The sequence below is a fragment of the Conger conger genome, chromosome 16 (genome assembly GCF_963514075.1).
Source record: "Conger conger chromosome 16, fConCon1.1, whole genome shotgun sequence".
Taxonomy (NCBI): domain Eukaryota; kingdom Metazoa; phylum Chordata; class Actinopteri; order Anguilliformes; family Congridae; genus Conger; species Conger conger.
In genome coordinates, this window is record NC_083775.1 from 13,230,999 (window position 1) to 13,253,218 (window position 22,220).

Sequence of the window (22,220 nt, forward strand, 5' to 3'; positions counted from 1 at the left end):
GGCCGGACCGTCTTAAGTTAGAACTTATTAGTACCTAAATGAACCAGGACTGTACTTTCAGGGTACATTTGACAAATTTGCCCTTTAAAGAACTAAAATGTACCTCTACTGTACCATTATTTCGGAGAGTGTTCACAGAATATAGTATCCTGCTCTAGTTCACGCACGACTGACACAGGAAACTGGCAGAACATTTACAGGTTTAGATGTGTGAAAGGGGACATGCGAAAGCGAAAGCAACAACTCAACAGGAAACAGAGTTTGATAAGGTAACAAAATGTACACTCAATGACCACTTTATATAAAAATAAAGAAATAATCAGTTATATCTTTGAACAATTCATCGTGGTAGTTGTCGTTCCCTGTGAGATTCCATGCGCTCCACGCGTTGTGTGTTCAGAGATGCTCTTCTGCATACCACTGTTGTAATGTGTGGTTATTTCCTTTACTGTCACCTTCCTGTCAGCTTTGACCAGTCTGGCCATTCTCAGTCATAACCTCTCTCATTAACAAGGTATTTACGTCCACAGGACTGTTGCACATGGAGGTTTTAGTTTTTTTGCACCATTCTCTGCAAACTCTAGAGTTACGCAAGTTTCTCTGTTGTGTGTGAAAATCCCAGTAGATCAGCAGTTTGAGACACCCAAACCACCCTGTCTGGCACCAACGAACATTCCACGGTCAAAGTCACTTAGATCACATTTCTTCCCCATTCTTTGGTATGAACAAGAACTTATCCTCTTGACCATGTCTGCATGCTTTTATGATTTTAGTTGCTGCCACATGATTGGCTGATTAAATATTTGCATTATCAAGTTGGTGTGCAGGTCTACCTAACAAAGTACTGTGTGTGTATGCGTGTGTGTGAGGCTGTCGTGCAGAGGGGAGATGGGAGATGGGAGAGGTGTGTGTGTGCGAGAGTGCGTCTCACCTGCCAGATTGATGTGTGTGAGGCCGTCGCGCAGTGGGGAGATGGGAGAGGTCAGCATCTGGACCGTCTGGTCGGTGACATTGCAGCACTGACTGAGGTCCAGCTTGGTCAGGTGGGGTAGGTAGCGCACCAGGAGGCGGGACGACGTGTCCGTCACTTCCAGCCCGGCGAGACGCAGCTCCGTCACATTCTGGAACCTTCCACGGCTCTCGCTGTGACCTGAGGGAGGGCAAAAGAGGGGGGGGGCTCTTAAAAGATGCTAAATGGCATCATTGCCAGCATCACGTGCGACAACCTCTAATTATCACAAAATGGAACTGGCAAAAACAAATAAGAAATCCCCCCCACAGTATTATGCTTTAATCATAATTTTATCTGTTGTTGATTTACGAGACATTTACGGAACAGCAGGATGAGACCGATCCATGTGTGTAAAAAACACGCCATTGGAATGCCACTGGCACACGCTGATGCAACAAATAGAGGCATCAAGAAATGTCACTCAAGGCTTTTATTTTATTTTTTTATTTTTTTTTCAATCTCTTTTTGTAGAAACATTTGGAGACAGAACAGAACTCTGGTTGCAGTGTACACAATCTGAGATCCCTGTGTTAGTGAAATAGCTGGGTGGTGTACAGTCAGAGATCCCTGTGTTAGTGAAATAGCTGGGCGGTGTACACAGTCAGAGATCCCTGTGTTAGTGAAATGGCTGCACAGTGTACGCCACTGCAGACCTGCACGTGTGTCAGCAGGGGGCGCCAGCAGCTCCCTCAGGTTGGAGTCCTTCAGGTCCTCCACCCTGCTGAGGTCCAGGAGGCGTAGGCAGGGACAGGTCGCCTGGCACAGTGCCGACACGCAGGACCAGGGGCACCCCGAAACATTCAGCTCCTGCAGACCTGGGGGGAGAAGATTACTGACACACTGCTAACGAGGGCGGCACTGGCTCAGGCGTTAAGAGCAGTCGTCTGGCAGTCGAAGGATTGCCAGTGCGATCCTCGCCCTGGGTGTGTCAGCGTCCCTGAGCAAGACACCTAACCCCCAAATGCTCCTGACAAGATGATTACTGACAAACTGTGCTCCAGACACCAACAAGGAGAGAGCTAATTACTGACAGGCTGTCCAAATACTTATGGACTGCAATGTACACACACATCAGTCACACTGGGAGGGTGACCTACCCTGTAAGCGATTGATCAGCCACATGAGCTGCTTCTTGGAGATGTTGGTACAGCCCAGATCTAATGAGATGGGCTGCCGCCGGATTATACCACTCAGCATTGGAGGGGTGATCGAGCGCTGCCCACTCAGGTCAATCTGAGTCCACAATCTTTTGTCACAGCACCTGGGGGAGGGAAGGAATACAAATTTTAATGAGGAAATATACAAATCAGAGGGGCAAATGTTCAGCCTGCATGAGAGCACAAAAGCACATAATATTAACACGAAGAAAAAGATTTGGCCGTTGTAACTGTACTCTCTACCTGACAACCCTGTAAAACAGGGATAATCAAATCTGTCCCTGGTTTTCGTTTCTCCCAGTTATTTGACAAAATAATTAGTGCTACAGATTGGCCAGACTGATTTCACACCTGACTTCCAGGTAAAGGGATGGTGGAAAACCTGCAGTTGTCGGCCCTCCAGGGCCGTGATCTGATTATCCCCGCCGTAAAACAAGCATTACACAGTGTAACCCATCCTTATTCCACATACCCGCACGTTCACATTCACATGGAGGTCACTGTCCCAAAAACAAGTTGCACTGGGCCATTTTTAGCCTTTAAACATCGCTACAGAGAAGAAACAAGATCCCTTGTGAGATTTGATGATCGTAAGGCAGCGTGTTCCGGGGAACGTTTCATTTCAAGGGCACAACAAACCCAGGGGCAAAGATGTACCGAGGAGAGATTGTTCCTCCACGTCTCAGAATAACCAAAGACTTTGAGTGTCAAACAAATACACCCTGGACCGAAGCCCCACCAGGCATCACTATAGACAACTTATTTGTATCAACGAGCAACAATGAAATTTTCCCCACTGTGTTACGGGAGTGATAACTGGATTGATAACGATTCACTGAATTACAACAGCCTAAAGCAGCAATTGGCTAAGCTAGGAATAGACGCATCCCAGATATCCAAGAGTTACACTGAGCCGATGTTGCAGTAGCCTAGCCATTCCATACCAACTCCAGGAGGTTGCCCCACATTTTCTGTGTGTTGGAAGATAATAAGATATAGAATGTGTGAAAATTTGAGGGTCATACCCAACATTTTGAAGTTTGCTAGGTGGCACGAAATGTGATATTTCGAGGTCTACAATGTTGTAAGGAAAAGACCAAAATCTTTGAGAATTTGGCCTCTCACGTCAACACTTAGGGCGGCACGGATGGTGCAGTGGGTAGCACTGCCGCCTCACAGCAAGGAGGTCCTGGGTTCGAATCCCCGTCGGCCGGGGCCTCTCTGTGTGGAGTTTGCATGTTCTCCCCGTGTCTGCGTGGGTTTCCTCCGGGTACTCCGGTTTCCTCCCACAGTCCAAAGACATGCACGTTAGGCTGATTGGAGAGTCTAAATTGTCCGTAGGTATGAGTGTGTGAGTGAATGGTGTGTGTGCCCTGTGATGGACTGGCGACCTGTCCAGGGTGTATTCCTGCCTTTCGCCCAATGTATGCTGGGATAGGCTCCAGCCCCCCTGCGACCCTGATCAGGATAAGCGGGTTCAGATAATGGATGGATGGATGGATGGACGTCAACACTTGTCAAGAACTCCCCAGTGTGGCACTACCAGCCCAACACTCCAATGTGAGATCCCAGGCATGCACTTTGCTACTAAACCATAGGTCAGTTTCTTAACCTGAAGAGCCACGACTAAACAATTTGTTTTGCGATTCTTTGCCAGTAAATAATGCAGAAGAAAACCTGCTGGAGCCAGACTGCAAGACCAAAATCATCCCTACTGCAAGGAAGCTTTTCAAATGTCTCCTTTCTTGCAAAACCCATAATTTAGCTGTTGACAAAACCAATATGCACGGAAAGAGACTGGGACACACTTGTGGCATTCGAAAGACAAAGCGGAGATGGAATTTACATATTCCAGTATACACAGTGAACAAAATTGCAGTTTTACCATATTCACATAAATATCAATAGCACGGCGTTTTCCTTTCAATAACTCCATTGTTTTCAATGTAGATTTTTGAAGTGATTCGCATATTTGATGAGTGAATCACACAAGTGGGATACAGAATCAGTTTTAATCAACAAAGATGCAGAAGCAGCATGTGTTCTTACGGTCAGGATTTTACGAATGTATCCAAGGGCACAGCAAGATGACAAACTGTCACAGAATAAATGAAATGGACGGACTGAACAAAAGCTACTATTAAAATTGGCTTTCTTTATTATTGAAAGCAAATGGAAACACTGACGACACATACACGAGGCCCCATCTACAAATTGTCAGAATTGTCCAGTGTATTCAGCATTAATTAAAATCTATAACAAAACATTAAAACAAATCTAAAAGGTTAGACTGATTTCAGGACTGCACCGAAGAGTAAGATGGCAGGGTGTGAAAACCAGAATTGTTCCAAGAACGCAGAGCTGGGAATTTAAGCTTCGATAAGCGTTTTAAAGCAAACAGCACCCAACTCATTTCATAAACCATCAATAAAGAAATTTGCCAAATAGTGTCATTTTGCTTCATGTTTCTGAAAAAATGGCCAAGTTAATGATTACAACAATAGGGGCATTTCCTTGGTGATGGAATGATGGTTCATGTTTCAACCGAAACCCTGCTGAATAGAAAGTCAATGAAACCACACAGTTTGGTAGAGCAGTCGACATGAAAAGGGACATCAGTAATGTCATCCTATTTCAGATTCAACGACGTTAAAAGAAGACCTGGAGTTTAACCCAAGATTTAATAATGAGCCAAGTGGATTAACATTGATGATGATAGTGGCAGATTAAAAAAAAAAAAAAAAAAAAAACGGCTAATTAATCTGAAAAGGCCCTTCTGTTTAAAAAGAATGGTCGGCATTCGCTTAAAATAGCTGGAACTCCGTGGACATCAGGATTCTACACTGGTAAATAAACAGGCGATGATTACCTTGGCAACTGCTAGGAGAAATCCGGTGGAATCCTGTGCTAATCTGAATCTTAAAGCTGGAAAACACTGCGGCCAATATGGTTAGAGAACTAGCTAGCACTAGCTAAGTCCTTCTGCTATTAAATAAAATGTTATTACTATTATATTGCTACTTTAAAAAAAGGCTATACTAGCCAATAGATAGCCAGCTAACTAGCAAGAGAATACACCATCTACGATAGTGGCTAGTAAGCTATCTAAATAGAGGGGGGGGGGGGGGGGGGGGAGAAACAAAAAAAACCTAAAAAACTAAAAACATACACGCATCCCAGTTTTTTAGGAGGTGCTGGAATTATCGGGGAATTGAAATCTAGAATGAAAAATGACTCTTCAATGCTCGCATTCATCAGACTATATAAACACATCGACCCTCAGGTCTGCATCAGATCAGGTGTCCAACTTGTATATAGTTCCATAAATGGAAACATTGAACAGCAGTGTGTGGGGGGTTTCTTTCTTTTTACATCACAAGCTAGCTAGGCCAACACATTAGCTAGTAAGGGGAATTTTGCACAGCACTGGTGATGCAATGTCATACCAGGTATTGGTATTATGTGATGTTATGAATGGTTCGCGGTCACAAATAATTGTACTTGGGTTCGCAACCATACAGAAACTGATACCTCTCAATCATCCCTGAAAAAGTTGTGCACCTCTGAACTTCTCGGTCAACATTCACAAAAAACAAGCACCACAGTTAACTGACAATTTAACAAGGGAAGGCTATATTTCAGGAAAAGCATCACGCTTACGACTCAACGCACCAAAATAAATGTTAGCATATTCAACAAAAACTACACTCTACTAGACTGCCAGGTGTCAATAACAGCATAGGCAGCGTAGGAAGTTCAGGATTCGGCTGCACTATGGCACCACGGCTAACCTGCGAACACGCTGCGCCACGCTACGCTACGGCATGCTACGTTACGCTACGCAACGTTACGCTAGGCTACGCCACGTTACGCTAGGCTACGCCACGTTACGCTAGGCTACGCCACGTTACGCTAGGCTACGCCAGGTTACGCTAGGCTACACCACGTTACGCTACGGCACGCTACGCCACGTTATGCCACGCTACGCTAGGCTATGCTAGGCTACGGCACGCTACGTTACGCCACATTACGCCACGTTACGCTACGTTACGCTACGCGGTGGAGAGACTCACCAGCGGCTCCAGGTCCGGCACACGCGCATGCAGACGCACAGCTCCCTCTGGCTGAGATGTTGGAAGACTCGGAGCCACACGTCCCGCTGCATGACGTGCGACGCCCCACAGTCCAGGGGGAGGCAGTGGGGCTCGGGGCAGGCAGGCGGGGGCCGCACCAGGTGCCTCTCCATCTGCACGGGCCGGGGGGGCGAGGGCACGGCGGGGGGGCTGCGTTTGAGGAGCTGGGAGCGGGAGGCCAGCCGGGACGGGTGGGGGTGAGGGTGGGGGGAGGCGGCGGCCCCCGTGGGGCTCTCGGTGGACGAGTTCGTGGTGGAGTTGGCGGTCGGGCCCCCGCCTCCGTTGGTGCTGCGCTGCTGCGTTTGGCGGCCCCCGTGCAGCTTGCTCCCGCGGCTGGCGCCCTTGCTGCGCCGGTGGTTGGACCCTCCCCCCACCATGTTCCTCTCCTGGCCCGCCCCCGCCCGCGTGCGCCCGTTCCGGGTCTCGGACCCCCCGTTGCTGTGCTTCCCCGACCCCCCGCCGCCCCCCTCCAGGATGAGGCCCGTGTGGGTGGAGGAGGGCGAGGTGGAGGAGAGGGGCGAGGGTGGGGGCGAGAGGGGCGGTTTCCTCCCCCGCTCCTCCTCCTTGTCCTCGCCCTCCTCGGCGGGCGGCGGCTTGCGGCCGCGGGACTGGGCGTCGGCCCTGCGCCCGGGCCTCTCGGCCCCACCCTCGGCCCCGCCCTCGCCCTCCTCGTCCTCTCCCGGCCCGTCCGGGTCCGAGTCGTCGCTGGCGCTGAAGCCCAGCTCGGCCAGGCGCCGGTACCGCTCGCGGTTGCGTTCGCGGGCGCTGGCGGCCGCCGCCGTGGCGCCCCGGCCGCCGTAGGGGGCGGGGGAGGGGGAGGCGGGCTCCGAGCTGCCGCAGTTCTCCGAGCTGGAGCGGGAGTCGGAGGCGGAGTCGGACTCGGAGCTGGAGGAGCTGGAGGAGCTGGACTCCTGCACGCGCTCCAGGAGCTGGCACATGCGCTTGAAGCGCTCCAGCTTCTCGCGCTGGTGCGAGCGCTGGTCGGCCGGCTGGCTGGGCGCCGCCGCGTTGGGCTGGGACGACGCCCCGCCCGCCCCTCCGGACCCCTGGCCCGAGCCGGAGGATGAGTTGGACCCGATGAAGCCCCCCGCGTCCGAAGAGTTCATCTTCTGTTTCTTTAACAAACACACACATTTAAAAAATACCATTAAGCCACAGCAACACACCGGCCTACATTCAAATCTCAGGCTTGCATAACTCCAGTAAATGCCGTTAGTCTTTACATACACTGCAAGTCATTCTTCATAAAAGCACCAGCTACATTAATATAGAATAACATCCAAAAACATTCTAGATGTTTGTTAAAACCCACATGAAATTAGAATAGTTCATTATATGCACACACCCACAATCTATTTACACACATCCAAATTACACTGTCAAATAAGCTTTTTAAAATCTATAAACAGACAGAAGTACCTTTTTCAAGTGCTTTTCTTTGCCTCCTTTCATCTGAGAGACAGAGAGACAGATCTCAGAACCTTTTGTTCACATGCCTCGTCTCCTTTTCAGGGTCAGGGGTCAAATCAATTTTGCTTCAATTGATTAGGCACATCAACTATTCAATTAAAGAAAACTAAAATAGCATACTACTTACTGCACACTATATATGCATACTATCAGTCAGTCAATTCAAGTACTGTCAGACACACATGCCAGAACGGTGTCTGCATACTACAATATTTCACCGGATTTAGTAGGGCACCCAGGTATTTTTCACATACCATTTTATGCATACAATGGTTTCGTACCGACAAAAAATGTTAACATCCTATTTTAGTTACCAAAATAATACGCTAGTATGCGCTTTCGGTCGCATTCCTTCAAAAAAAACGGCAATCACAAAATTTGCCCGGATTGACAGAGCGGAAACGGAAAGGAGCCGGGCCCCTGACCTTCTTTTTGGGCCCGCTGTCCTGAGGAAGCTCCTTCTCCTTCCTGCGCTTGTGGCCGTCCTGCCTGCCCCCGTCCTCAGACGAGGGGGTCTTCTTTTTGTTGGGAGGGGGGTCGTCTGTCAGCTTCCACCGCCCCACCTCGCCGTTATCCATCCGCCGCTTCCCTGAGCCGTCGGCCTGGTCCTGAGGGGGGTGGGAGGGGGGGGGGGAAGAGGGTATCAACAGTGGACCAGGGATTCACATTCGCCCAGAAGCTCAGACAACAACTCCAGTGGTTACCGGAGGTATTGCAGTTTATGGAGTCCCAGATGCCAAAAGGCACATTTCCAATATTGAAATCCATTCAAAACTGTATCTTAACCCTGGTGAAGTGATAGTATAGTATTTTTGCCAGTACTTTTAAATTCTAAAACTTCTTCACACTGACCCAAATATCCAGACGTTTTTCAAATCTATTAATCCCTTCACGTTTAGATACCCAGTGCACGTGCTCTGGTGTATAAAAATAAAAAAATAAAAAAAGGCAATCATGGCAGCCTCTATGTATTGGCTTTACACACCACTCAGCCACTCCAATAGGAATCAGTAGACTGTCTCCGACTCTCATGCATCTCAATGGGCATCACATTTCCCCCTCCCTCCACCTGCTCCAGTGCTTTGCAGAGCATCATGGGAGTTGTAGTGTTCTCAGCCTCACCTTGCTGGTCTTGCCTTCCTTATGACATTTGGGACACTCCCAGCAGTTGGGTATTTCATCGTTTATGATCCCCTCGGCTTTACCCATCTGGAAGAAACGCAAAAGTATGAAAACCAGCCTGCATATCAAACAGCAACGACCAGGAACATAAGCACAATTTCTCTTGAATTTTTTATGAATTATTATTTGTGTGTAGTCCTGTGTGTAGTTATAAATCTACAAAACCAACTACCCAAGAATGATACCGTAATGTTTGAGCAATTGATTTATTGATTGATCGACTGATTCATGATTTTTTCCCCCCACCGATTTCCAGGAGTGTAACGGCCACCTTTTTCCAGGGTCAGGGAATTCTGATCCAGATTTTCCACCCAATTGGTTTTCCCCCTTCTGTAAAAACATGGGCTACTCCCCCCAGCTCACTTTGACAGCTGAAATACACTGCAATTGTAATACAACCGTTGTTAGCATTTCAAACCAAAGAAATCGATAATCTCATCTTCTGTAAACGCACTGAGAAAAACATTACACAATAGTGCACGTCGACTGTTGAATGAGCCCTGTCCCGTTTCAGGGGTAAAGTTGAAAAATGGGATGTCATTGGGGGAGACTAGTTCCTCTACATACCAAGGTTTTAAAAAAAGAATCTAGATCCTTGTCGTACACAAGGAAATTTATAAGAGCTTAAAAACAACATAAGACCAGGAAACCAAGCAACTGTGGTATTTTCTGGGACAGTTATCACGCCCTGGAAATCTGACACTGACATCCCTGTTTCAGAGAGCTTGAGAAAGGGCGAGGGGAAAGTTGTGTCAGCAGTAACAGAGTTGAATGTCCCAGAAGGAGGCAGGTTCGTGTACGGTATGACTGTGCATTAGCAGCAGCAGGGCCGTGCCAGATGAGGCAGGAGAGAGTGGGAGGGAGAGAGCATGTGTACACACCAAAACAGACTGCACTCAAAATGTCTGATTTGAACATGTCATGGCATGTATATGACATATAAAAACAAGCAGAGGGATGAGGTGATATATTTTATATGAGGGATATATTGCTCAGTGCAAACATAGACAGAGCTTTACAGACAGACAGACAATAACAGACGCATCTTAGTCAGATGGGCAGACATTATGCACAACAGACAGAAGTAAAGACAAAACCACACGGACAGAACTGTATACAGAGGGACAGACTGAAAGCACCGCACGCAAACGGACCTTTCCTCAGAAAGACACACAGACTAATTGTTAGACAGGACAGACGGACAGAGTACACACACACACGCAGAGACAGAGACAGAGACAGACCTTGAGACAGCCCGGGTGAATGATCTCGTTGCAGATGGTGCACTCCATGAGAGACAGGCTGAACTTCTCCTCCTCGCTGTCCACGGTGTCCTCCTTTCCCGCCTCTCCACAGGACAGACACACGGCTGTGTGTGGAAGCACAGGCTACAGGAGGGGTAGGGTCACAGTTAGCGCTATATTGTGCTATATTAGGGGTAAGCCAATACCAGGGTTGTGAAGCAGGGTTGGGCCAGTTTCACAGACATTAAGCTTCATCTTGGACTAAATTGAGTTTTGTATATAGAGGTTTTGTCTCCTCAAAATTGAACTTAGTCAAGGACTAGGCTTAATCTGTGTCAGTGAAACTGGCCCTATATTTCACTGCTAGTGGTTATCCGTTATCCTTGCTGTGATTATTTATATAGCTCATCATACTACATAAATAATCACAGCACTTGGTGAACCTATGCATTTGGTCAGCTTCCCAGAATGTGAATCTTTCCAGAATGTGAGTTTGAGAGACACACGGGTATCTGTGGCGTAACCTGCCCACTTGTACCTCATGCCACAGAGCACAGAAAGACATCTGGACACCTTTCTTATTTTACCTGCCCTTGTGTTCGCCTCCTGAGAGTAAGCCCTCTGTGAGGGGAGTTTGATTGAGGTTTTTAAAAATTTAAGGGATCAATAAAATTGATTCAAGCTATTTCAGGTTCTGCAAACAGAACAAGAGGACATTGGCATAAATTAGCTGATGGTACATTTGCATTGGGAAGTACAAGAGGGTTTTTTTTCCCCCAGACACACAGTGCTAAGTTATTGATGTATGGGATTGCTCAGCAGGGTTAAAGCAGTGGACACCCTTTGAATTCAAAAGTCCAAGCCTGGTTACAGTGCTTGAGCTTCGCCAAAGCCTGAATAGGCAACTTCCTTCTGTTTGTGTTCTCATGTTACCTGGCAGCCAAACCGGCCCTTGGCATAAGCTGATACTTCCCTCTGCAAACTGTCATTTACCCACATCCATGTCATTTGAACCAACAGTGTCATCTGCTAAATATGCAAATTCATGAACACGGCAGCCATTTTGTTTCACCTGAAGACTTGGGGCAGCCAAAGGATTTCCGATACAGCAATGGCCGTTTTCTATATTGTCCCACATTGCATACATTTTTCCACACAGTGCATTTCAGTGCGTTTTCAGCACGGAGCACCAAGAGACTCTCCAGGTCTCCGGGTCGGAGGAGCGCCCCGTTCAGGGACCCTCGCCGGTCAGCCTGCCCCGCCCGCAGGACTCACCGCAGTGCACTGGCGGAGCAGGCAGGACTGCTTCATCCTCCCGGGGCCTCCGAACTTCTTCATGTCCTTGCAGAAGTGGCACTCCCCGCACTCTGTGCGCATGCAGGCCTGACAGCGGCGACACCTGGTCCGCCGCCGCCGCGCTCCCCCAAGAGCCTTACTGCCCGACATCCCTGATCCAATCAGCTGTGGGCAGAGAGGCAGAGTCACACACCGGCCAATCACACGAGGGCAGAGGCGGAGTCACATAACACTCAATCAGCTGCAGAGAGAGGCAGAATCACATAACGCCCAATCACACGAGGGCAGAGGCGGAGTCACATAACACTCAATCAGCTGCAGAGAGAGGCAGAATCACATAACGCCCAATCACACGAGGGCAGAGGCGGAGTCACAACACTCAATCAGCTGCAGAGAGAGAGGCAGTCACAACACCCAATCACACGAGGGCAGAGGCGGTGTCACATAACACTCAATCAGCTGCAGAGAGAGGCATTCCTAATCCAATCAGCTGAGTCACAACACCAAATCAGCTGCAGAAAGAGGTGGAGTCACAATGCTCAATCAGCTGTGGGGAAAGAGGTGGAGTCACATGTTGCCCAATCAGCTGGGCGGAGCCACATACCACCCAAAATCTACCTCCTCCATGCTCTACCAGGGCCGTGGTCATAAGTCAGTCAAAAATGCCTCATACCTTGCCTGAAAGTTTACCTCTACAACAAGTTAACCAGTGAGTGAACTAATTCTTCTGGATAATACCCAGAAACCAATTCAGACCCAAGAAGCCAGGCGAGCAAAGCAGTTTGGGGAACTCTACCATATAGGCTAGTGAGAAACGCCTGTAATGTCCATTTTAACAGACCAATATAAGGCCAGTATAGTGTTCAACAACTGCCCAATACACAATCTTGTAAAGAGGTTGAATATCAAGTGAACCACAATTCAAATAGAGAACATTCTTTAGTTGACCCCCCCCCACCCCCCTCTCCATTAAACACATTCTGAGGAGTTTAAAATGCCTTCCTTAAAAAGCCACTGCAGCACTTCTAGGTCCTCCTGCCAAAATAAACTGTGCTGTTCACTTGACATTTTGGGAAAAGGATTTGTGCTGCGGGACATTCATACAGTGAACAGAAACGCATAAACCTCGATTATTTTCAACCCCGCCCAGAGCTCACAGAAGGAATTCTTGTTTGCCTACAACTGGACTGGAACTGCTTGGCCACTGCCGATGGAACAAACTATCAGAAGCTCTCAGTAACGCAGAGTTGCAAACCGTGTTCAGACATCCAACAAAGCATTTCACAACCTCGGCCTACTGAGAAGAACTACAGCCGTCGATCGTTTGCTGGAGGTATGCACAAACAAACGGATGCAGGCCTAGTAAGTTATAGGCCACATCAGGAATCATAAAATCCGACCCTTGAATCAAAATCCAGGTCACTCGCCTCTGCCTGGCTTGTGCCAGCATCTCGTTCGGTGCACGGTCTACATCAGGGACCATCAAATCCGGCCCTCGAATCCAAATGCAGCCCTGGTTTTCTTTCCTCCTGGGTAATTAACTGAACAATTACTGCTACTGCTTGGCCAGACCATCACATCCGACTCCCAGGTAAAGGGAGGGCGGAAAACCAGGGGTTCTCGGTACTCGAGGGCCGCGATTTGATGATCCCTTAACGCCCAACCGTTCTGAGTAAGTAGATCTGTACATCTCCAGGAACATGGTTGGGCAGCTCTGATTTTGAGGGTACAAACCAAAATTAACACCTGCTTTCCTCAGTCGACCCATCTCATGTTATGGTGAATCTGGATGAATTACAGGTTTATTCATGTGGAACTCCCTCAGTGTTACTGCGCTTTCGCGACTGACACTTTCCAAGATGGCAGCCTGAAATTACTCTCAGTACTTGATCCTTTATGGAGTTAGAACTGTTCAGGGGAGACATGCACTACCGAAGTTTCAGCGCTTTTCAGCAACTATACGCTATAGAGGAAGAGAATGTTCAGCAAAAAACTAAAATAAAAAGAAGCAATTTGGTGGCAACAAAATTATTACTAACTTTCTAAAGGAAAATGCAAGGAGGATGTTAAAACACACACACACAACAAAAAAAGGCAAACGATTTCAAACAGATTGCGCTCTAGCTTGCCCGTTTACCATAGCTTCCGCAGGTCAGGAGGGATTAGCGACAAGCCGTGTGTTCAATTCAAATTTGGAAATGAGCTCTTGCATCTTATACATATCTCAAAAATATGTCGTCACCCTGCACAGAATGAATGTGCCTGCCGGTCTGTTTTAGACAAAGACTGAATGTCAAAGAGCATAGCACTGAAAAGCTAAAAAAATAAAATAAAAGAAACACACACCTAAACCTGTACACATGCATTTACACATCACTCTGGATAATAGAGTTCAATGCGCAAAAGAGAAAGTAAGCAATATAGCGCATCTGCCAGCAAAATACTGGATGCAGTAGACCACAGATATTCAAATCTGGCCCACAAATCCAAACCCAGTCCTGGTTCTCTCTCCTCCCAGGCCATACGATTAACTGAACAATGAGTGCTACTGATTTGTCACCGTCTTCACTCCCAGGTAAAGTGAGGGTGGGAAAACCAGCAGTTCTTAGTACTTGAGGAATGTGATTTGCGGAAACCATAAAAGGAGAAGCCGACGATGAAACCATTGGGAAAGTGCAAAGCTGGTTTCAGCAGCCATTTTGGGTGTTTTCTCAACAGTCGCCTGGAGGGAAAGAGGCGTGTAGCCGCCACACCGCATGTGAAACACTGAAGGCTACATGAGACACGGACCTCGCCCCCCTCACCGGAGATCACCCCGCGGACGTGCGATGACAGGGCACACTTTCCCAAGGGCCCGTCAGCTAGGGCCCGTCAGCTAGGGCCTGTCAGCTAGGGCCTGTCAGCTAGAGCCGTCACTAATGACCATGTTCATGAGCATATCCTATCAATTACACTGACGATTAATACAGTCCATCGGATAAGGAAAACCGTTAAAATGTATAAAACATACCTGGAGGAAAATACGCTCAGAGAACTGAAACGGTTCAGAAAAATGGCTTGAATTTTGATGACACTGAACTATGTCAACTGTAAAACAAATAAAAAGAAAAATATTATATGTAAAAAGAAAATACAATTTACATAAATAAGAGTCGCTTAGACATAGCCTGGACCACACCAGTTTGACTCTGCAACGTCACAAAGCAGGGGCGTCCAATCTCATGCGAAAGGGATGGTGTGGGTGCAGGCCCCAGCAGTAAGACACCTGCTTCTACGTAGACGTCTTGATTGAAGACTATGGTGAAATAGTGCTGGACTAAAAGAAAAATCCTGACAAAAACAATCTATGAATAAGCCTTGGCAGTTGGGGGGGCTAGTCGTGCTTCGTCATCAGTCCTCTGTGAGTTCGAGAGACGGGCTACATCGCGCCCGATCCAATCGTTTCACAAAGAGCAGTGCCAACCACCGCCGTACTCCAGCGCTGCCTCTGTGCCGCTACGCCACCGCATCAGGCTCTACACTTTCACACGACATCCAGAGCCTTGTCTGTAATTTGACAATTGATTGACAATTTAGTTCAGTCAACAGTTAACCCGCCGAAATATCTTGAAAATAATCTAACAATTTGACTACCTCGCCCTTGATCACAGCAGGACCATCACAGGATATCTTTGATGGCTCATAACTCTATTTCATCTCTTTTTTTGGACACATTAAGTGCCAAGTCACTGGCAGGGCAAATTGGAAAATGGGCACTAGGGCCCTGACAAACTGTGAATGACTTTCTGTCACTCCGGACAGAAAAAACGGCTGGGTCGTTAGAATATTTCAAATAAATGTTAGGACGACAAGATTGGATGTGTAGTGAGCACAGAAAACAGCTTTGCACCCCTGTCGTGTGTCGCCGTTAGCAAAGACAACAAGATGTATTCTGCCACAGACTAAATGACTGAACTCTGTTACTTTACCAAAAAAAACAACAAAAAACAAATCAGGGACATTAAACGCACATAATTAAATGCCAATCCATTAAAAGGGTCAGACATTTTAGATAACCTTCCACATTTTCTTCCCTCCGTGTTCCTGTCAATTATATAATTACAAATTCTTCAATCCTCAAAAAATACATGAAGATTTCATCACTGAAGGGGCTGACGTTCTTTTTACGGGTGGCTCGATGGCGTAGCGGTTGGTACAGTTGCCAGGCAAGGAGGTGGTTCTGGGTTTGAATCCCGGCGAGCCAGATCCTCCCTGCGTGGAATTTGCACATTCTCCCTGGGGTTCGCGTGGGTTTACACCAGTTTCCTCCCACATTGTGCAGTGCTGTATGTGGCTGTACACTGCTCCTGAGTAACTAGGATGGGTCAAATGCAGAGGACACATTCCCCACTGGGTTCAATAAAGTATAACTTACAACTATTTTGGTGAAGCTGTAGTGGCTACTGTATTCCACAGGAATTACAGTAAACAGGCCTGGTCAGCACCTTAAAGGCGAGCTGGCCACTGTAGTTCTGCGTAGGCAGAAGCCATGCTGACTCCTGGACTAAAAACACAGAAACTTGTGCTCATTAAACGGCGATGCTATCGATCCATACAACAGGAAGAGGCAGGTGCCACATTCTAAAAAGAGATGAACCAGCAATGGAATTGATGCGTTTCCATTTTCCAACAGAAGTGGAAAGATGATCTGCAAATTGCGTGTGTGTGCGTGTGTGTGTGTGTGCGTGTGTGTGTGTGTGTGTGTGTGTGTCACTGTACAGTGCTCCCATTGTAGGTCATGTTCATATCACATTTCTTCATAATTAGAAAACTATTTTATTGTAACTACATTGAAGTTCTTTTCTAAATATTATTCAACCAGATCAGTTGATTTCAAAAACTATAAATAATCTACAAGCAAGCAAGCTACTTAATTCTAAACATAAAACATAATACTCAAATAAGATTTCGGACGACCAAAGGAAACCAACTATCAAACAAATGTATTATGTTATGAAAGCTTGGGGGGGGGGGGTGTCCATTGAGGTTGTCAGCAAAGGGAGATGATAGTCGATCAGGTTACAAAAGACTTGACAATCATCCGTTCATCTTAGGAAAGGTCGTTCACCTGATAACGGATTGCTTGGGTGCTTGACAGAAAGTGACTGTTTTCTCTGTAAACATACTCCCATTGTGTTTTTTTTTTTTGTTTGTTTTTTTTGTTTTTTTACCAACCCTTGTCAAGGCTCATTTCTGTCAGCGTGCTACACCTAAGGGGAAAGAAAAGAGCAGAGGAACCAATCAGCAGCAGCTTTGCCATCACGAATCAATCGTGACATCAACAGCTAGTGCTGCGTGAAATTCAAGGCACATGCGACCATTGGGTTTCAAGCCATCCGAGTGTACCAATTTCACACATGAATGATAAATTAAACTTATCGTACTAAATACCGCAGCTCTTTTTGGAACACTTTTTCGGACATTGCTTAAGACTGTAAGTGAAAAAAGAAGAACTTTGCCAAAAAAACCATTTGAATGATAAAAATGTGAACTTCAAAATAGCCCCACTAGGAATAAAAATGCTCTGAAAAATGTTCTTGCAGCACAGAATAGAATCCAACATTTCAGCTGCACACTCTCACTTCTTTTTTTTTTTAAGTAAGTATTTATCACTAATCCATCAGTCCGGTTAAGAAGCCTCTTAAGAACAAACCAATTATCCACTTAATCGTTGACCTCCCAAAATGAAAGGTCACCAAGTTTTTGATTTTGGTATGCAGCAGTCATCAACATGCCTGGCTGCAATGGGACTCAGGTTAGAACCGGGTCTTGACAGCATAAATGGGCATTTGGCAGTGCCTGGAAGATTTTTGAACCCTGTCAACCAAATCACATAAAGGAGAGCTTGGAAGACAGAGATGCAACAAACACATTTTTATCCATTACTGAGGGATTGGTTTTGGACACCATTTAAAGGAAAATAATATTTTCAGGAAACACATGGGTTTCCTCCATAAAACTATATCATGCCATTTGATTTGATAATATAAGCGATCACAAAAGTTGTGTGTTGTACTAGCCAACAAACGATGGTAACTCCAATAATGCATTTGGGAACATAATGCATTTTAAAACAATGCAAGCTTTTATACCGAGTAAAAAGGTTCAGGATCCTGCGAGTGTTGTTTCTCTAAAGGTCAACAGCCAGGCAGGGTGGTTAATTAGCAGCCAGAACGTGGGAACAAAAAATACCCCAATACGTTTGAAGTATCTAATGGGGCTGTTAGATGTCAGATACTCAGAGCAGTGATGTCCCACGGTCTACAGTAGAATCCTGAATAGACTGGTGGGTAATTCCATGACAACTCAACACACTTTTGGATTGTATAGTCACAGATTTGCGATTTGGCTTTATAAAGAAACTCCTGGAACTGAAAACACACTAGTCGCAGATTGCTCATCTAGGATATAGGCTAATAAAGTTTGTGCTAATTTGCACGACTCCATGACCATCTCCATCACTGTAGGTCATAGAAAAACGGTTCTTATATCACTGTATAGGTCTTCACCAGCACTAGATTTTAATATATTTTATAATGTATAAGATTTTCACCCAATAGTAACACTAATTGGGAGAAAAGAAAACCAGGGCTGGATTGGGATTCAAATTGTATTTGTGTCAAATTGAAATGGAATTACCCTGGTGGTCTTGCAGGCAGCCCGGCAGGGTGGTGCATTGTGGGACATCATATGACTCAGGGTTGGGATACATCCCAATATTCGACTCGGAGACAAACGAAGGAAAGGAGGATGCATTATTTGAGTATTAGGACACACCCTTGGTGTCTATTGGCAGGGATTTCCTCGCCTCGTGTGCAACAGTGACCCCTCTGGTCTGTTGGATGCCTACAATCAGCCAGACAGGGAGAGGCAGACTGAACTTCCTGGGCTCATTTCAATCGTTGGTTTTCATCAGTCCTTGTTGCCTCGGTCCTTAACGGACCTGAAAAAATCAACCACGGTACGCCACCTTTAAGGATATTCCAACTTGTCAAATGCTTCTTGTAGGAGTGAGGAGACTCCCGGAGGATGCTTGAGCAAGGATCCACCTGTGCACATCCGCCATGTCTGTACTCGCCGATGCTTCAAACTGACGCTTGAAAAGGCAATGATGTTCCATTTGCCCAATACATGAATCCTTAATTCCCCTATCCTCGTATCCTTTCTACACGTCCTCCAACGCCTGTGTTTTCAAATGGGGGTTCACGAATCCCTGGTGGTGCTTGAAGGTACTGTACAGGCTCCTCGGCTAGCCATGATATGCAATGACTATAGAGAGATTTGAAAATTGAAACCTTCCTTATTTTTATTATTTTTTTAAATAAATACAGCCCTATAAATAAATATTCAGCCCGTTAACTCATGATGGGGTCCCCTGTATGCCTTTGAGCCAAAGTGGGGGTCCCTGGATTGATGTAATGGATGGGCAGCTCAATTGGAGGACTAGAGCAAAAAGATGTGGCTGGTAGAATGCATTCGAAGGAGAAAACGTGCATGTCTGCGGGATCCGGAATAGTCTGGACACTGCAGCAAGACCGACCTAAGAATATGACTGGGCACTTAATTTCAAAATAGACAAAAACAAATATGATTTACAGAAATGGTTGACACAGATCAATACAGCCAACCACACACGCTTGCGTGGTCATTGCTTGTACTTGGCTTCTTGAAAAGTATCCAGCTAGTCAGAGGTCTGCCTTTAGACTGCTAGCCAACTCGCTAGATGCCAAAATATACCCTGAGGCCAGGTGCTCATCACCACTTAAGCTTTGCAGAGCTCTTAAAATCCAACAAACTATTTGACGTAAACAATCTGAACTGACAAGTTGCTCAACCGCTGTTGCCGTTTGTCGCCCTCTGAACAAAATGGAGACAGCCGAGCGGTGCGATTCACCTTGAGAAAATGAATTAAGGCTGAAAAATGACTAGTGTGGAGGGAAAAAAAGCAAAAGAATACGAAGATAATATGCTGAATATGGCTTCAAAATGGCTCCAGACAGTAGGGCTGTGGTGTCACTGGTGCTACAGTACTGCTGACTCAGTGGTTTCAATAAATATCCTGCAGAACAAATGGGGTACAGAATGTCCAAAGCCCTTTAGCACTTATGACATCAAATGGAGGACACAGGACTGAGATATAACGACCGTTTTCATTTGTTTTTATATGGATGTGTGTTCACTAAATAAAAAGAGGCTGCCTGCCTCACAACAGAACAGTAGCTGTGGGCGGGTTCCAGTCATAGCTTCACTCTCAGTCTGCTCGCCAATCTGCCACAGGACACCAATCAAATTGCAGGAGGATTTAACCGTTTCCTCCTTTCACATTATGTACAAAAATTGTTGTGTGGGTAGCCACCAATAAATAAACCTGCTTTAAAAAAATAAAAAATACTTGATGAGCAGTTTGATTTAAATGCATCAGTCATCATATGCAAATGATTTATACGTTTTACGCACACAGCCACAACCCCTATCGTTTGGGTGAATTGTGCAGCTTACTGGAAAGTGCTGACAAATTCACAGCGCTGGAGTAGGCTTGGTCGTTTATTTTTATCAGCACCTCTAACACAGTGCTAGTAACGCATAACATTGAGGAAACGGTGATGTTCCTAAATCGAACTCAAAAGTTATATGGCGTGGTTCTGAGATTCCGAGGAGTACATGCAAGATGGTGAAAATAATACTAAAATGACTGGCATGGTAGATGCCAACAGCGTATGAGAGAGAATAGCGCTGGTAGAACAGTCTGATAAAAAAAATTGATAGCTACGTTACGAAGACTCGCAGTAATCAATGAAACAGCGAGAGAATAAGAGACAAAGCCGTAGATTTAAAAAAAGAAAAAAGACTGACAGACAAGACGTACGGACGGGGCTTGGGGTGGTATGCAATTGAACAGAGATGAAATCATTTCAATGGGCCTACCAAACCCCAAATAAATGCACCATTTTTCGTCAAAAGTTGGCGGCCTTCCTCCATGAGGTCACTAACTAATAGCCTACAATGGAAGCTTTGCTTGGATGTGGTCTGCCAATTAGCAAGTTACTTCGATTAATCGCCAGGCTATCGGTTAATCAATGCATGCAGCCCCCTTCCTTCTCCCAGTCTAAATCGCTGGTCATTCAAACTGCTTTTCTCAAAGCAGTGGCGATCTGTTAGGTTGCTGCTCGTGTGCTGCCTATATCGCTAGCTCGCAACCTCACACGCTCTCGTTAATGCAGTTTTGGCCATCATATTATTAGCAAGCTTGGCGGTTCCTATTACATGCATCATTATGTAAATTACATATTTTCACATTCAACATATCCTCAAACGCTAGAATGAAATAATAGCTAACTAGTAGATTATACGCAATGGTAATAAGTTAGCTGTGGACACGCTAGCAAGAGCGATGTAATGCTAGCTGGCTAATGTTAGCGCACATGCATTAAATTGAGAACTAGCTAGCAATCAATTTACAATTTAGCTGGCTAACATTGGCTAGCTACCCACCAGTCATCTCTCCTCCATACTGCTCCTCAAAACGAGTTCCCCTTTCTTCCATTTTCATTATACATTGCATCTCCCAAAACTATGTAAAGCATGCAATATACATAGACAATCAAATAACAGAACCTAGCTATTTAGTGGCTAGCTACTAACCTCTTGGTGCCGAGTCGCATAGTCCTTGGTCGCGCATTAGAAATGATATTAGCTAGCGAGCTAGCTGTAGGATGCGTTGTCGGGATGGAAGATAGGTCGTTTCCTTGTTCTTTCTCCAGTAGCCTTTCCTTGCTGAAAATTGTGGGTCCCGTGTGTACTGTTCACATGCGTTCCATGTTGTTAGCTAGAGGTTGTTGGCTGGTAGCTAGCGAGTGAGCTAGCTAACTGTTACATACTGTAAACGGAGTTAGCAAGGCGGATGTATTTAACCAGCTAGCTGAGCGCAACACCAGTGTGATATTTTTATGCCATTCACTGGTTCCTCAGGTTCGGTTTCTTTTTCAGTCTTAGCATGCTCTTGTGTGCCTGGAGAGAGAAAATCTGAACATGGTTTAAAGACACTGTATCGTAAAATACCGAGACTCTACAGCTTGTGTTTCAGCGGCAGATGCACCATCATTCCAGGAGAAATGCTCAAAATGAAACAAAAAAACTCGCAGACGGATGAACGTGGCTATTGTTCTCCTTTCCTATTGTGTGTGTTGTGGTTTATATATGATTAGCTAGCTGGCTAGCTACTACAATCCAAAGAGACGTTTAATCGTTCATGCGCTCTGTGCAACATCTTGATAGCTCGTGTTCTCCATTTTTTCTTGAATAAAAATGAAATAAATAAATATAGATAGCTACCCAGTAAATAAAAAATGGGAGGTAAAAGCATTATGGCCGCCACGGGGTCGCCCCCTCCCTTTCACCTCGTCAGTCGTGGAGCCTGGATTTTTGGGAAACGTAGTATCTTATGTCCACTTGTCCAATTTCTGCCTTGTCTCCAGAAATGATGAGACTTTTGGAAGACTACAAAGAAAAAAAAAAGTCAGAAGATTGACCCTTGACTCCCAGCCGCTCGTTCGCCCCGCCCCAACCATGCAGTTCCTACCAATGGTATCATGGCGTTTTGAGGCAATTGCAAAATCTGTGACACTAACACCCTTCTGTAGGGCGCAGTATGTTTTATATTAGTAAACGGAGAGTAAACAAGTAGCTT

General features: G+C 46.0%; 1 protein-coding gene across 2 annotated transcripts in view; it reads right to left on the reverse strand.

Annotated features, from left to right (window-relative positions):
- The window catches only part of zgc:158376 (uncharacterized protein LOC100101643 homolog), a 23,010-nt gene extending 996 nt beyond the window's left edge, over positions 1 to 22,014 (reverse strand). The window contains exons 1-10 of one of the 2 annotated variants that reach the window (XM_061224536.1): positions 21,931 to 22,014; positions 11,474 to 11,659; positions 10,199 to 10,342; positions 8,895 to 8,981; positions 8,198 to 8,380; positions 7,722 to 7,754; positions 6,243 to 7,417; positions 2,110 to 2,273; positions 1,666 to 1,827; positions 932 to 1,150 (exon numbers count right to left, since the gene is read on the reverse strand). In XM_061224536.1, coding sequence (XP_061080520.1) covers positions 932 to 1,150; positions 1,666 to 1,827; positions 2,110 to 2,273; positions 6,243 to 7,417; positions 7,722 to 7,754; positions 8,198 to 8,380; positions 8,895 to 8,981; positions 10,199 to 10,342; positions 11,474 to 11,644 — 2,338 coding nt within the window. In that variant the 5' untranslated portion in view covers positions 11,645 to 11,659; positions 21,931 to 22,014. Of the gene's footprint in view, positions 1 to 931; positions 1,151 to 1,665; positions 1,828 to 2,109; positions 2,274 to 6,242; positions 7,418 to 7,721; positions 7,755 to 8,197; positions 8,381 to 8,894; positions 8,982 to 10,198; positions 10,343 to 11,473; positions 11,660 to 21,175; positions 21,906 to 21,930 lie in introns of those variants that run through there. The other variant, XM_061224535.1, reaches the window with a different exon arrangement.
- Positions 22,015 to 22,220: the final 206 nt, after the last annotated feature.